At 46.1% G+C, this 15,597-nt stretch overlaps 1 protein-coding gene across 1 annotated transcript in view; it reads left to right on the top strand.

The window, feature by feature from the left end:
- Window positions 1-802: 802 nt before the first annotated feature.
- Window positions 803-15,597, top strand: part of TTLL10 (tubulin tyrosine ligase like 10) — a 40,628-nt gene continuing 25,833 nt past the window's right edge. The window contains 5 exon segments of the mRNA XM_075171904.1: window positions 803-827; window positions 9,310-9,360; window positions 9,834-9,892; window positions 12,130-12,232; window positions 13,415-13,531. Coding sequence (XP_075028005.1) covers window positions 803-827; window positions 9,310-9,360; window positions 9,834-9,892; window positions 12,130-12,232; window positions 13,415-13,531 — 355 coding nt within the window.

The following is a 15,597-nucleotide window of genomic DNA, read 5'->3' as shown; positions in this document are numbered from 1 at the left end:
GGTTGTGCCTGCTTTAACTCCACCGGTTGACTCGAACTGGAACAAGCTCAGTTGTGTGTTTGCCCTTGCAGGTTGTAATTCTCAGGAAAACGAGAGAAGGAAGAAGCAGGAAAGCGTTCTTTGGTGATTAGCCTCTGTGTTAATAAGTAACTTGTTCACAAGGGATTGAGGAAATGGTGTGAAATTCGAGTGACTCTGCAAATTGGCTTTTAACAAGCATTTAAATAAGATGAATTGGAGCGCACACCTACCTCCCGTCCATCTCTTCTTAAAACAAAGTATGGGTCCTTACCTTGGATGAGTAAATAAAAAAAAAAAAAAAAAAAAGAGCAGATATAACTCTAATTGGGCATCCGTGGCAGGCATGGGAATGTCGCCTTAAAAAAACCCAAATGGAGACCAGGGAAATCCCCCCTACCCCCCCATGATGATGTGTGCTTAGGAAAGTGTCCATTCAATCTTCTCTTAGAGAGACACAGTTAGTCACGAGAGCCAGGGGCAACCCAGAAAAATCCCCTTCTGCCTCAGTACCTTTCCCTCCCTCCCTCCTCCTGCTGATTTTCATCTCACGGAAAGCAGTTTCACAGGAGAGCAATTCCACGGGCAGCACTGATCCTCAGGGTGGGTTAAGAGCTGCCTGTGGCCTGGTCTACATCAGACTTGATTCTAAACCAGCGGTCTCACCGAGGGGAGTTTTAGTATTGATGAGGGCACGGTCTGTAGAGCGCAGCCGAGACGTGCATCCACGGCCTCGCTGTGCTGCTGTTGAGGAGCCGGGCACGGTGAGCGGTTCCACAGCAAGATGGATGCAGTGGACAGAGCTGTCGGTAAGTTAAGTTCTTTACAATTTTTTTTAACTCACATACCAGTGAACTGGATCCAGTTGTGTTTTCATGATTGTACTGCCTCATAATCAGCAAGTATTTCAAGTTAAATATTTACTGGTTATTGCTTTGTCTAAGGGAGAGGCCCTCAGCCCTTCCCTGCCCTATCTTTTTAGTCCTGCATCTGCAGAAAGTCCTTTAACGTTGGTGGTTTCCTTTAGCCTGAGTGCCTGCTGATTGCTGTCTTACCAGGCAAAGTTAGATCTAGCTATTTTTGTCTAATACTGTCTGGTAATGCCGTCAATCGCATTGGCAAAAATCTTCGTCTTGACAGCAATATGGAGAAAAAAGCTTGCCTTTATCAGAAGAATCAGCGAAGTCTGATGTTCTCCTTCTCACTGGAGTTCGGGCTTACGTTGAAAGCTTATTCAAGTGCACGGGTTCATGTCTGTCTTGTTAACACCCAAACACGTACTGTAACGCCTGCAGAAGTATAAAGAGAGATGAGAAAAGTCAAGAGAAAATAAGCTTGCATGTCCATAATATGTCAGTAGGTCAAGATATCTTGTCTGAACTTGCTTCCCTAAGAAACCAGGCTCCTGAACTCGCTAGCTATCTGTAAGTTAGTAACTTTTCTCAGGCTTTCCCAAAATTTGATGGGTGCAGATATAACAGAGACATCATAAGAGAAAGACATCATAAAACTGAATCAGCTAAGCAGAGACCATCACTGCTCCCAAGGATGGTAAGCACGGCTGAAAACTCCCAGCGCCATGGCATAGGGAGTTGATAGTTTCCAAACCTTAAGATCTTCATCGTAAAGAGTTATTCCTATACTCAATACAGAAAACACGAGGCTTTTTTGCTGTTGGTTAAGATAAAGAGAATTTCTCTGGGTAAACTTGGGCTATTTAGTCATTGCTGTCAGTTTAAGTAGCTGCTTCTGTTTGGATATTATTTGTTAAATGAGCAAAATTCAGCAATAGATCAGTGCATCCTGCAACTTCGAGTAAGGTCTGCTTTATTTTTACACTGACAGAAAAGTACTTTTAAAGGTTTTATATAAAATGAAAGGGTTTGCAAAGCCCTCAGTTCAGCAAACCTTCTCTTTGAGGTGTAGTTAGTCAAATCATACAGTAAGAAAGGTGGCCTCCCTGAGAAGTGCTCCGATTCCCCGCACACGGCTGCCAGCCTTTATCCTCCCCGCACCGAGAAGCAGCAACAGCCTGTGCCAGCTGTCGGATTTCTCAATACAGCACCCTCCTTGGGCAATGTGACAGCGGTGGGAGGCAGCAGCGTGACAACGTATTCCTGACCTCAGCGATGAGCACCCGGTGCCCTGAGGCACGAGAATGAAGATAGCGTGGCTCTCTACATCAACGAGGTCTCACTAAATTGTCAGGAATTTCCCAGTTAGGAAATCACCTTGCCCAAAACTACTCAGATGGTGCAGATGGTATCTATGTCCTGGTTAAAATGACTCATGCTGGCAAGTCTCATTTTGCAGGATACAAACGGTATTCCTTTTCATAGGACAATTATTTTATGGAAACCTGCTACTTCTTTTGGTATACTGCAGTGTCTCATCAAGGTATTAGTCCACTACATTTTATACTTTTACCTGTGCTATGCCTGAACATCAACTGTTGGGTTTCTTGTTTTCCTTTCCTCTATATGCCTCTCTTTGTCCAACGCTTACCCTTTGGATTTCACAGAAGCTACAGGCTCTTATTGGAAGCGTCAATGTTTCTATTTCCGTCTTCATGAGATGCTCAATATGATGAAGGGGTTTTTTGGAGTTACGGTGTTTCTTGAAATGAAACAGATTTGACCTTTCAGCAGCACTACCCTTTATTAATTATCTTTAAAAGAAGTGAAAACAAGAACTACATGCCTTTTATTAAAATGTGTTCTTGGGTAAATTGGTAATAAACAAAAAAAATCCCATGAGATGTCCTATGCAGTCATTTTTAAAGGGTAGGTATGCATAAAACGTTCTCAGAGAAGGCAAAGAGACTGAAGATATGACTCTAGTCCTTAATGCTGTGTTCACATATTCTGTTACCAGTAGCATAGTGTAATTATTCTGATGAATATTCTGCTGTCACTGTTTTTATCACTAGAATCCACATGTGCGGATAAACACGTACAGAAAGATCGTTTTCTTTGTAGAAGTAGGAAGACCAATTTCACTAGCTGCTATTGTATAAATACATTTTTATATCTTACATGCTATTTTACGTGCTGTTTCACTGCCTTAGAGCTGATTAATTTTAGGCATTTTAGTTCTATATTTAATAAAAGAATTGAATCTCAACCCAGCTCTGAGTTGAATTTATTTTGAAGCAATACGGATTTCTGTGTGTCAAACCAAGTAAACAGTATTCCCCAATGCTTGAACTCAGTCTGACAGTTCCCGTCCAAGAGCAGTAACTGCTGCTCGGGAGGCCCTTCCTCGTGGGGACACAGCCAGCTCCGCAGAGTCCTCTCCTGGTAGCTTGGATACGACATGGACTGGTACAGCGGCACGTGGGGCTGACACAACTCACGACCAACCATTCAAAGGGGCTGCACCTCTGTGAGGATGAACTGGGCTTCTAGACAATGCTGATGAAACGCTGCCTTATCCTTGCCCCCCTTCTAGCCAGCCACAGGAGACTGAACCCAACTCAGTAACATCTCAGCAATGAAATGTTATATACTTCGAAATATCCTTGATTTCTGAACAAAAGACCTGCCATCGTGTGTGTTGGGGCAGGGGGTGGGGGGGGAGGAATTTCTCAATACGCTTCCACCCAAAAAAACCTTTTATCCAGAAAAAATGGTCCTTACGCAAGCCAGGAGCTAGTGTCTGTCCTCCAGATCTGTAGTCTGGAACAAGCCAAGGAGATTTTTGACTTGAATACCCTCTTATGATCCTTAAACTAGCAAGGCAGATACCACCTTCACAAAGGGGGAGAGATCCTAAAACAGATCGCCCTCCGAGGCAAGCTCAGGAAGGAAATAAGCAACATCTATCTTAGCAAAACCAGTATTTCTCTTTGATTGACAAGGGAACACCCTGGGCAGGTTATCTGAATTGAGTAGCAGAGAGTAGGAAGATGTTTTGCTTTCAGAATAGCCTGGGCTCAGACAAGGTGAAAACTGAAGCAATCCGTTTCTGCCTACTGTAATTACATCTCGCTTTGTTGATTGAGGACTCATCGTAAGAGCAAGGCAAGCAGGAACCTTCCAGCTACTTGCAATACCTTCAGCAATACGCAAAAGGCTACAGAAACTCCAAACAGAGCACCTAGTACAGTCTAGGTACGGGCAAACTTCTCAATCCCTGCTTTCAGTCTTGGTACCTAGTAGAGATTTTTTTTTTTGGTAACAAAACTTTGTAAGCAAATTATTATACTGGGGCCAAAAGAAATCGGGCAAGCTTTCATTTTGGTCTGCTTCCCTTTTATTAATCTTAGACTTAAAATGTTTTGGTACTGAAAATTCTGAAAAGCAGTGACAAATATTGGTTTTAAAGTTGTGAAAGGGAAATTTTTCAGCTTTATTTGTTCCTCCAAAAGCCTGAAGCCCTTATTTCAACATGCTTAACATTCTAAGGTGATCACAGATTCTCCTAAAGAAGAACTAAATAAAATATCCTTTTCCCAGCCTACAGCTTGTGCTATGGCATTAAAAAAAAGTTCCGAGGACTCTGTTGCATTACACTTTACGTACCAGTAGGTAGAATATGCAAGTCTGTTCTACATCGTCAGGCACAGCCCATTACGCCTTTGCATGATCAAGCCCAGCATCAGACCGGGGAAAGCATTTTACCAAACAGCCCTCAAATACCTCCTGTTTGCATGCATAAGTATTATTGATGCTGCTTGTGAGCACTAGGACGGGTTTCAGAACTGGCTTTGTTTGCTGTCATAATGCAATATGTCACAGCAATGTCACCAGCCTGTTAATGCTGTACCCTTCGTCTCACAAGAGCCGCGTCCCCTTCTCCCCCAAACACTTTGCAACTATTAGCTGAAGACAGCATTGCAATCCAATTGCTATGTATTACCCGCACGGTACAATTGGGAAAGCTCAGGCACACACAGAAAATAACTTGTCCAGACAGTTGCAGAAGAAAATAACGAAGAGACTTTGTTGTAGACTCCAAGTATTCAGACTTCTTATTTGGCTTTAACTTACCAACATTAAAGTTTAACATACTGGCATAGCAATGTATGGGTTTAAAAGAAAAGTTCAGCACCTCCTTTCCGCTCCTACAATTAACAATTTTAAAAACAAGCGAAAATAAACCAGGGAGCTGAGCAAAGACAAAGAACAAGCATTTAGTTTTCCTAGTATTCTGTACAAATCAAAACATTTAGGGGGAAAACAGCTTGAACACTTCTAAATACTTTATTAGTCATCATGAAGCAATAAAAACTCCAGTGCCTTAAAACCACTTCATATCACCTTTAAGTATGATGAAAGCCCAATCAATAGAAAGGACTGTTCTCAGTATGGTATGGATGTTCTTTACGTCTTCGGAATATCAGCCCTGAACGTAGTGTAGGCGGCTATTTAGATACTTGGGCGGTAGGGAAGGAAAACAGAATACCTAGCCCCCTTAAGAAACTTCTGCTTGGGAGAAGCTCTGCTCGTACTCCTCTGTCAGTTTATTTTAGGCGAGGAAAGGTGGAGTCAGCTCCCAGGGCAGTAAATTTAACAAGCACCTCCTGGCACAACTGTTACAATCTAAACTGATTCAAGAACAAAGTTCAAGTCGTTTAGACTCCAGAAACTATCAACATATAATTTGATCGTTTTACTCAGCGAAGGTGGATTTAAGTATTAAAGAAGCTGCTTAATGAATAACATCCACTTCTATCAAACTATCTACCTTTTTCAAGGCAACAGCATTTTTTTTTTCCAGATATCGTGAACTTGCTTTAAAAGTACAAGGGATCAAAACTACTTCCGAGCTCCGGTTAGAGTATTAGTGCTTGTGACACTGCCCTGGGGACTGCTCCGGGGGGAGCCCTGGGGAGCGCCCGAGGACCGCGGAGCACGTGCCCAGCCTCCCCGTCCCCCCCGAGACTGCCTATTCGCTTTTAAACCCTGTTTTAAACCCTGCCTATTCGCTTTTAAACCCTGTTACAGCCGCGTGGCTTAAGGGGGGTTGGCAGAACCGAAAGGATCTGATACTTGATAAAGATTCCATTTTAATTTTGGTGTCCAAACGCAAATCGCTTACTAGGTTATATTAAACCATTACCTCAGTCCCTCCAATTGGGAGCCAAAGCCAGGGAGAGGCTAAGCAAACAGTGAGGAGAAACAACCTCATTTGGATTGCTAATTTTATTTGCATACCAAACACCACTTTCAACAAACCCTTTTGGATTTCTGTGTGCAAGCCTAACTCATTATTCACTATCTGCTATTTGATGACTGTTTGTGAGCCTATCCTTTCAATAAACGCATGCAGAGCGAGAGAAAAAGCCTCGAGTACCGCTGGAAAAAAGGGAAACCTGAAAACAAACGAGGATGAGTTAATAACATCCAAGTCCCCCCGCTTGCTTACTTGTCTTTGGCCTTTATCTCCCTTAGAACAGGTCCTAAAATCAGGGCCATTTTAGAACTATTTGGGAACAAAGGAACTGCCTATAAATATACTTTAAAAAATCACAAGCAGAAGACTAGAAGAGTCGGAGCTAACTGTGGTTATATGGTGAACAAAGTGAATTAGATTCAGCCTGCATTTAACTCTTTTTTTTTTTTAATTGGATTTCTCCCATAGCTGCAACTTAGAAGTTTTAGGTATGACTATGGCAGGACTGAGAGGCCTCCTGTTCCCTGCTATATCCCATTTTCCTGCCCTTCATCTGGATAAGGGTGTGGGGGGAGCGGGCTGTGTTGTGTTTTGTTTTGAATATTACACCAACTTGGCAGCTAAATAAATGGTAAGAGATTTACCCCCCCCTCCTCTTCCCAGCCTTGTGTTCCCTCAGCCACTGCACTTTGCTGCCTCCTTATTCACATCAACGCCAGCGTTTGCGAGTCCGTGCTCCAGAAGAGAGCAGGAAAATAAAGGGAAAAACGGGGAAAAACGCCTGCTGCTCCCAACACACATCTTTCCTCTGGGTCGGAGGAAGAGGCTGGGCACGGGGAGGGAGCGAGCCAGGAACCAGCACCACGCGCCGAGGAAGCTGGCAGGCGCTGGAGCCCCACAGCAAACACCCCGGGGACCGGCTCCCTTGCCCTGTTTGCACAACAAACCGATGCCTCAGCTCCGAGACGCTACAGCCACAGATCAGACTGGTTAAAGGACGCATTTCTTACCTGGAAGCCCCTCAGCACCTCGCAGAGTAGCTGCTGGTCAGGTCCTGAGCACAGCCCCCCTGCCTGGCCAGGTGCCTCCCACTACAAATCCCTGGATAAGCAATTCCCTTCAGCTGTGCTCCGCAGGGCACCCCGAGCCACAGCCCCTCACGCTCGCCTCTCGCTGGCCTTCAGCTCGTACCCAGCTTCTTCCACATTCCCCGAGGCTCCGTAAACCTGCCTGTGCTCCGGACTCCTAATGCTTCCTATGATTTCTGTCCTAGAGCTGGTCCTGGCTGTCGGTATCGTAACGCAGAGGTTTTACATTTGCTTGTGGTTACACAAATTAAAGCAGTTTTGCTTAAGCTCTCAAAATTCCAGCAACCGGGAATCTGGTTTTTGAACGCTTTGGAGCCTTTTTATGGTTTCAGTCAGAACTGAATCCTGGATGAAAGTTCCCATCTGCAAAGGCTCAGCATATACATACTGTATGTGGTGTATTTAGGGGGTTTCAGAGAAATGTGGCTGTAAGCCTGCCGTGTCCCTCATTCCCGTTATTTCCAAGAATATCCTAATCTTTTTCCTGTTAATACCTGCAGTGGCTCTCTCTGATACACTGTTAGTAAATTCAGCTACTTCTATTCACAGGTACTATGGTCAAACTGCTGCCGAGTCCAAAAAAATTTACTTTTTTGCCAGTAAATACTATAGGTTCAACTTGAGAGGTCAACTGTGAATAGTTTTTACCCATTTCTGTTTATACTGAGGTGCACTTCCCTGCAGAAATACTGCATAAGCAGCCGTGAGATCCTATTTCTGTGGAAATGAAATGCAGAGTTAATCATTCTTTCGGAACTGTAAGAGTTGATCTTGGTGAGGCCATTCAAGGCCAGAGCTGTAACCGTCAGACGTTTAGTGATACCTCACCAGCCCTTCAGGGCGTTTTCATAAACTTGATAAATCAAAGACAAGTTCATCTGTCATCGAGCTCTGCGGTTATTCATAGCAGTCTGTACCTCTCCTTTGGGGCAGGTAGCTGATGGAAACAGAAGCTAGCTCTGTCTGTAAAAAGCCAGCAGAATATCGAATGTTTTTTTAAAAACAGAATTTACAGGCTGCACCTGCATGTAGCTCAAAAATGTATAGCCATTTCTTAAGTGAGCAGTCCGCATCTATTCCAGGTTGATGTTGCCAAAATCACACTGACCTTTTATCAGTATTTAGTGACCGGGGTGAAGTGAGGGTCTCTTCAGCCTAGCCGCCAGTGTCCATTTATGTTACGAGGAGTTGGACTGGTAGATGCTAACTGAGCATCTCAAAAGAAAGCCGAGTTCTGGAGCACTACAGGGGAATCTTTCCTCATCCGAAGCGACGGGGCGGCAGTGTAAACAGTTCGCAGATGACTGGCTGTGCCAAATAAATGGTTAAGTTCCCTGGGTTGCTCTCCATAGTGAAAAAATAAAAATAGCTAGCAGCGTGGCTCCGTGGGACGGTCTTTGCGGTTTATGCAAAACGTGATTGACAACAGACATGAAAATTTGGCCCCATCCGATACTGTGAAGCAACTGCTTCTCTGAACTGCAACACACTTTGCCAGTAACTCTCAGGAACAGATGGGGCCCCGCCAGGGTCTGAAGAGCTCACAAGGCGGAGGAAGAAATAACCGGGATGACACATGGCAATCTGATTGCCATAGAACTACTGCAACGATTGCCACGGTTTGCCCCTAGACTCTTGGAATATTAGCTTTCATCAGAAATTCATTTCGGAGAGCGTCTGGGCATCCCTCTCACCTTCCCAGGGAGGCTGCTGGACGAGGGGAGGAGTCTCCCGACTTCCCGGTTCCCTGGCATCACTTCAGAGTCCTGGAGGCATCCAAGAGACAGGTCCAGACTTGAGCAGCGGTGGATTCTGAAATGAACCAAAGGCATTTTTTGAAAGAGGACCCATGCCTGGTTAGCCTGACTGGTACAGCAATGAGAAATTTGTTCAGTCTCAGGAAAAGTCCTGCCAGGCGATGGTTTGTACTTAGAAAGCTCTTGAGAGCCTCCCAAATATATGAAATAAAACGCCTGGAGAAAATACCACAGTAAATAAAAGAACACTGAAACTCATCTAGGGAGGCGAAGGTAAATAGCTCAGCATAAACAGGGATGGCTTTGGGTCGGTAACGTCTCCCTTACAGACCGGCTCTCCGCTGGTAGTGCTGACAGCATCGCTGTGTTAGGGAAGTTCGGTGAGGGCACTGCGGTTATTCCAGCTGGATGTGGATGCAGCAGGGTGCAGACAGGACTGGGGAATTTCCAGCTGGAAATTTCCGTTTTTGAAAGAGCCAAGGCAGCAAAGTGCCCAAATCAAATTGGAATTCAATGGGGTTTGGGTTCTCAACACCCCACGACCTTTGAAAATGCCACAAATGATTTGAGAACCTGCATCACCGCTAGTGAATCAGTCCAGGGGACTATTTGATAATGGCTTCATTCCATAATGAAATGGAATTTCACCCTTGCCCTTCCCCTGGAGTTCAACCGTATACATCGAGTGACCAGAGCAAGCAAAGGCAAGCGGGGGGGACTTTGAATAGCATGGTCACCCTTTGCTGAGCAACAGGCAAGAGCAACACCTTGGCAGCAGTTTATCTTTAAAAACCAAACACTCTTTTTCATTCACAATTACTACTCCTGCTCGTGTCCGTCTTGAATTTCCTAGGAATTCTGGAAGTGGGCTATCCTGGTGAGAAACTGGAGGCCAGTCACTCAGCTATCCAGGTAGGAAACTGAAGCCAGTGAAATCACAGGTGATTTGTTCTCCTGCGAGTAAAATCAGAACTCAGCCCTTGTAACTTACACTGTTTTGGTTTTTTTTTATATTAAAGTTCTTGTTCAGTGTTGGATCCAGCTTTAAAAGGCATGACCTTATTTGTGGCAGTGAGTTGCTGAAGTTACTAATTTAGGTATTTCACTGGGTGCAAAGATGAGCCACACAATCCTGTGATCTTCCAGCTGCCCTGGAAAACGCGCGTACCTGGCTGAGGGGGCAATTCTTGCCTCCCTGCCGCCAAAACAGGTTGCTTTGCAGGAGAGCACAGCCTTACCATCAATCTCCATGTACCTGTGATGGCAAGCAGTTTTGGTTTCTATTATTCAGCTTATTTAAAAATATTTGCAGCTCACGAGCATTGGCCCAAACCTCTGTCAGTGCCAAACTAGTGGCCGTAGTTCGCTGCTGCTGCCCTATGAGTTTGGGTACCTGTAGCCATTAATTTCATCCTCTATGATTCCACTGCAGCTTCTTAGTTCTTCTGTAAGTGCTTCCTCCAGCTCTTTGCCAGTTCCTCTGAGTTATTGCCTTGTGCTGTTTTCTGGTTTTCCTCCTGGCACAACGTAACATGGCCAAAGCAAACAGGGGGCAGGTAAAAGGCTGCTCATTACTTCTTGGTCTTCATTACGTGGCATCAGTTGTGCTTACAAAAGCTCAAAACCCCGTCTCATAGCAATGTCAGTAAGGCCCTTTCAGAGGCTGATTTTGTCTTTCTGGGAGACAGGTAACAGGGGGTGTAACTGGACCTGAATGGTGGGACAGCCGCAAGCTAGGGCGGCGGATGGAAGCTGGCCCAGGTTCGCGCTGTTTTGTGTTGTAACCGCTGTGCTGGTTTGCTGGAACAACAGACTCCGCCGTGGTGCGGAGCAAAAGCAGATGTGTTAGCAGAGTTCTGTGGGCAGGAAAGCGAAGAACTGTTCCTGCATTCCTGCCTTCGCTAGTGTGAAACAAACATCAACAGGTCTCACACGCAGCCCAGAGTCACTGCTTTCCCACAGCCAGAGGTTCTGCATCATTAACAGCTGCAGAGCAAACATTCACCACAGCACACTCCTCTTCCATTGCAGATGGTTCTTTGTTCTTCACAACGCCATCATCTGTTGCATGGAGGCAACTCAGACAGAAGTGGATTTCGGTGCTCTTGAGAAAGCTCAGCATTTCACGTGCCACGTGCGGCAATGCACCTGCAGCAGCAAAGAGCCGTCTGTGGCACGGCCAACTGCGGATTAAATCACCTGAAAAAAATGCAAAGGGCTCCTCACGGTCCACCCAGAAACAAAGAACCTGGCAAGTCTTCTGTCAAGCCTGGGGACCAGGGTCGGTCACAGGATCTACCTCGGATGCTGTGTCAAGAACAGGTCGCTTCCCTACCTAAATGGGAAAAGCCAGGGGCACAGGAGGGAAGGGAAGGAGTGCGAACAAGGAGGGAGCATTTTTAGAAACAGTGCAGAAAAACAACGGCAAAAGCAGGCAGGCAGAATGACACTTTTCCAACAACTTTTCCCACATATTCTCTTTTGTTCTCAAGACAGTAGAGGTCCTGGCTGCAGAGTGGTCCAGCTCCACAAGAAAAAAGTGGAGCACGGCACAGCATGCAGCTCAGCTTCACCAGCCCTTTGGGCTCACCTCCGGCTCCTCAGTGGTGACCCTTCCGCACTGCCTCCCACGCAGGGAGGCCACGCCGCTTCCCACTCAGCGTCCTGCAGCCTTCAGCCCTCCGTCCGCTGAAGCTCTCTTCATTGTCGGGGATGAGGTGCAAGGGTGGACTGGCCTCAGGTCTGATCCTTATGGGGACGTCCTGTGTTCTTGCTGGTGGAAGATAGATGGCTAATGAGGTGTCAGGAGGTAAAGGGCTGAAACACGTTCGGGTTGTAGCGAGGTGGGGGTTGGTCTCTTCTCCCAAGTAACGAGCGATAGGACAAGAGGAAATGGCCTCAAGTGGCGCCAGGGGAGGTTTAGATTGGACATTAGGAGAAATTTCTTTACTGAAAGAGTGGTCAGGCCTTGGAACAGGCTGCCCAGGGAAGTGGTTGAGCCATCATCCCTGGAGGTATTTAAAAGACGTGTAGATGAGGTGCTTAGAGACATGGTGTAGTGGGCATGGTGTGCTGGGTTGACGGTTGGACTCGATGATCTTAAAGGTCTTTTCCAACCTTAATGATTCTGTGATTCTATGATTCTACAGCGATACGAGCCTCTGCGGATCTACCAGGAGACGCTCAGGCAGGGCGGCCGATTCCCACATAAACAACTGAGCAGTGGGAAACCTGAGCAGTGGGAAGGACCATGTACAACGGCTGTTTGCTTTACTTCTTTCTCACCTTTCTTTTTCCCACTGCCACACCTTAGACAGTGGGTGGGATTTTGCTTGAGCTGGGATGGCTGCCTGCGTGTCATGTTACTCCGGTGATTCGCTGCTTCTGAAGTTGCAGCTCCAAATCAGAACAAGGCAGAAGAACAAAACATCAGAAAGGGTTCGGTACCAAAACAAAGCAGCAACAGCAAAGCAACAGAGGCAGGTGAAAAGGGAGAGGAAGGGAGTGCATTTTCTAGGAAATATTCCCAGTTTCCTCAAAATACGGATACAAAGCCAGATGAAACCCTTGGAAGTTTTCCACAGACTTCACTAGACTTGAGGTCAAATTCCTTTTTCCATGATTGACAGAGTCTTTCCTCTCACAACTCTTGCTCTCATGAAGTGATGAGCTCCTGTCTTTCTCTTGCTTTCAAGCAGGATTGTAGGTGCTCAGCAACATTGAAAACTGGTCCTGTTATGAGAAACTGGTTTGGTGGAATCACTGTGCAGAGAATTCACCTGTTGATGCAGGTATGTAGGTGTAAATTGGGATTTAGCTGATCACAGTTGCTCTGTTTTCCCATTGTGCTGCAAGAAACACTGGTGGGAAGGGGATGGCCCAGTCTCCTTGCATACACGGGGTTTCAGAAACAGGGTACGTGACGTGGGCGCTTGTGCTGAACCTTCCACAGTCGTAGGGTGGTTTTGAGTGGCCTCAGTACAAAACTATTCCAGCAGCCAGCCAAGAAACTTGGATTTCACGTTTGAATCTAGAGGGTTTGTCTTCTCCGAGCTCCACAGCTTTGTTTCAGAATTTGGGCTTAATCATTAATTTCCACGGGTCTGTGGCCTGCATGCCTGCTGTGCAGTGAGAGGCAGGGCTAGACCGACACGCTGCTTTAGGAAAGCTGATAACGTCGCACCGCTTCCCACTGCTTCCCCGCTGGTACTGAAATACAACCCACGCAAGCCATGACTGCAGCTTGGTCCTGGGTGGGGACCACCCAACTCACTACTGGGAGGCCAAGTATGCATTGTTCAATAAACATATCAAAGCAATTTATAATTATCCATTATTGTTGAAGTCCACAACATGTAAATATTGGTTTTTTCCATCGTACAGGTAAGAAAACGAAAGTCTAGAAGAGTGTATGGGTTTCCCCACCTCTCACAGTGGCTTTCCTGCAGAACCAAGAGGAGATGACGCTTCCTGACCCCTACAGCCCTGCTGCACACTCAAGAAAATACCTGTACACGACTGGGCATAGTCCTTCCTCGCTGCCTCCACAAGGTGGGTTTCTCCCTCCCAGGTGGTGCTGGAAGCCCCTGTAAAAGCACTCTCTGTAAAAACACTGCTACCGTTAGGAAATAGCAATGCCAAGCTAGGGAAAAAACCCGCATCGGCATTGACCTCGTCTCAGCTCCAGAGGTACTTTGGGAAGTGTGCGGGGGGGAGGCGATGGGGGAAGCAGCCTCCAAACATGGTTAAAACATTGTTTTCTGAGAGACGTGCTGTTCTGCCCCGCCAGTTAGCGATGAAAAAGGGCAGCCGGAGCACACGCACATGAGTCACTCCTAAAAAATCTGTGATTGCAAGAGATTGTCTCGATAGTGCCGCTCTCCCACCGGCAGCAGGCGGTGAAACCTCCGTGCTGTCGCCTCACGGCTGAAGCTGGTACCCAGCCCTGGCCGTGCGGACCCCAGCCCCGAGCGCGGGGTTTGGCTTTTGGATGGAACAGCGCTGCTCACCTGAACACCGGGATGGTCGGGATCAGGAGCTGCTAAGGCATCTCTCATACGCCACGGAAACAGTAGTTTTCTGTCCTCAAATTGCATCTGTTTATAGAGAGAGGCATCAAAAAGCGTAATATTCCTGCAATAAAGCAAAGATTGTTTTCTTCACAGCAAGAAAATATTACCACGTGTTTATGTAGCTTGCTTCCTTCCACAGTATGCTTTGTGAAATCAGTCTATTAGGTGGTTACAAAAACGGAGAAAAATTCAGACCCTCTGAGACTGTCTCTTCTACCTGCAGCACGGGTCGATGTGTGACGTGAGCTCTCTGTTCCCTTGTTTTCCTGGCTGTTGAACAGCGAGGCTCAGTTGCTTGCTTCAAGGTTCTGCATAAGTAACGATGTAGAACATTTATTTTTTTAAAGGAATTTTCTGTGGTTTAATATTTGAATTTTTACTGGTTTTTGTTTTATACAGCACTCCTTGCTTTTGTAGCTTGGATTTCATGAGAACCTTGAAAAAGAATTATAGCCTTATTATTGCATCTTCTATAGTGAAAATATATTTCTTATAGAAATCTTGATAGATGTTACAAAGGGACTAGTTTGTTATACTTGTCTTTCGTATGGATCCCATAAGACTTTCAGAAATACGGAATGCCAATGGGCCTTTCACATCAAAACATTCCAACTTCATCCACTTAAACAAAGACCAAAAGCAGCAGTAAGCTGTCCCACTGTCTGACTCCCCGAACAGATGACTCAAATGTCGCTTGTACAGCTAAGCAAGTCACAGAAACTCTTTGACAGCAGAGCTGAATTAAACACGCGCCGTCTCTAACTACCTGTGTTGGCAGTACACGTTCTTTTCTATTGCGTGCTATTTTTTGAGCCTGGCTTTCCAAGATAATAAGGATTACACAGTCACTTTGTCTTTGTCATTTCTTACTCAAATGACTTTTAAACCTATCGGTCAAGTTCTACAAACCTCAGTTTTTAGAGGCCTCCTACACTCGTGCAGGTTTCCTGTAAAGAGGCAGCCGAGGAGAAGAGGGCGAGGTGACGAACGCCCCTTCCCCCCCCGCTCCTCCCATCCAGAGGAAAACCTCCAGCGTTCTTTGAATGACGGGCTTAGCATTAGAGATTCAAACAGAAAAGGGCAGGAAAATAGGTGTCCAAAATGCATGTAAAATAGCCCGTGTTAGGACCTCAAAACACAGGGCAAACACGTAGTGCGGTCCTCTCTGGTGCTTCTCTAAGGAACGTCTTATTTCGCCGTACACAGAGCACAGCTGAAGCAGCGCGTATGAACGTCTCGGGTGAGAGAAACGCCTCCTTTAACTCTGGAACTGTCAGCCTCTCCCCTTCTCCAACAATTAGGCAATATTTCCTAGAGGGTGGAACGTTTGCTGAAAGTATTTGCAGTGCCGCGGGTTGCAACACCCCCGTCCTCCCGCTCCACGCTGTTCCCTGTGTGACCGGGGAGCTTGGGCTGGGTGGGTTGGCCACGAGAGGTAATCCAGGAAGGCTGAAGGTAAGGCAAGGACAGGATCCTGACTGGCTCTGCGGGAGCGCTGGAGCTAATCGGAGGCATTGTGCATGAAGAGGAAAATACGGAGAATGT

The sequence above is a fragment of the Calonectris borealis genome, chromosome 23 (assembly GCF_964195595.1).
Source record: "Calonectris borealis chromosome 23, bCalBor7.hap1.2, whole genome shotgun sequence".
Classification (NCBI taxonomy): domain Eukaryota; kingdom Metazoa; phylum Chordata; class Aves; order Procellariiformes; family Procellariidae; genus Calonectris; species Calonectris borealis.
This window is presented reverse-complemented; position numbering and strand designations above follow the sequence as displayed.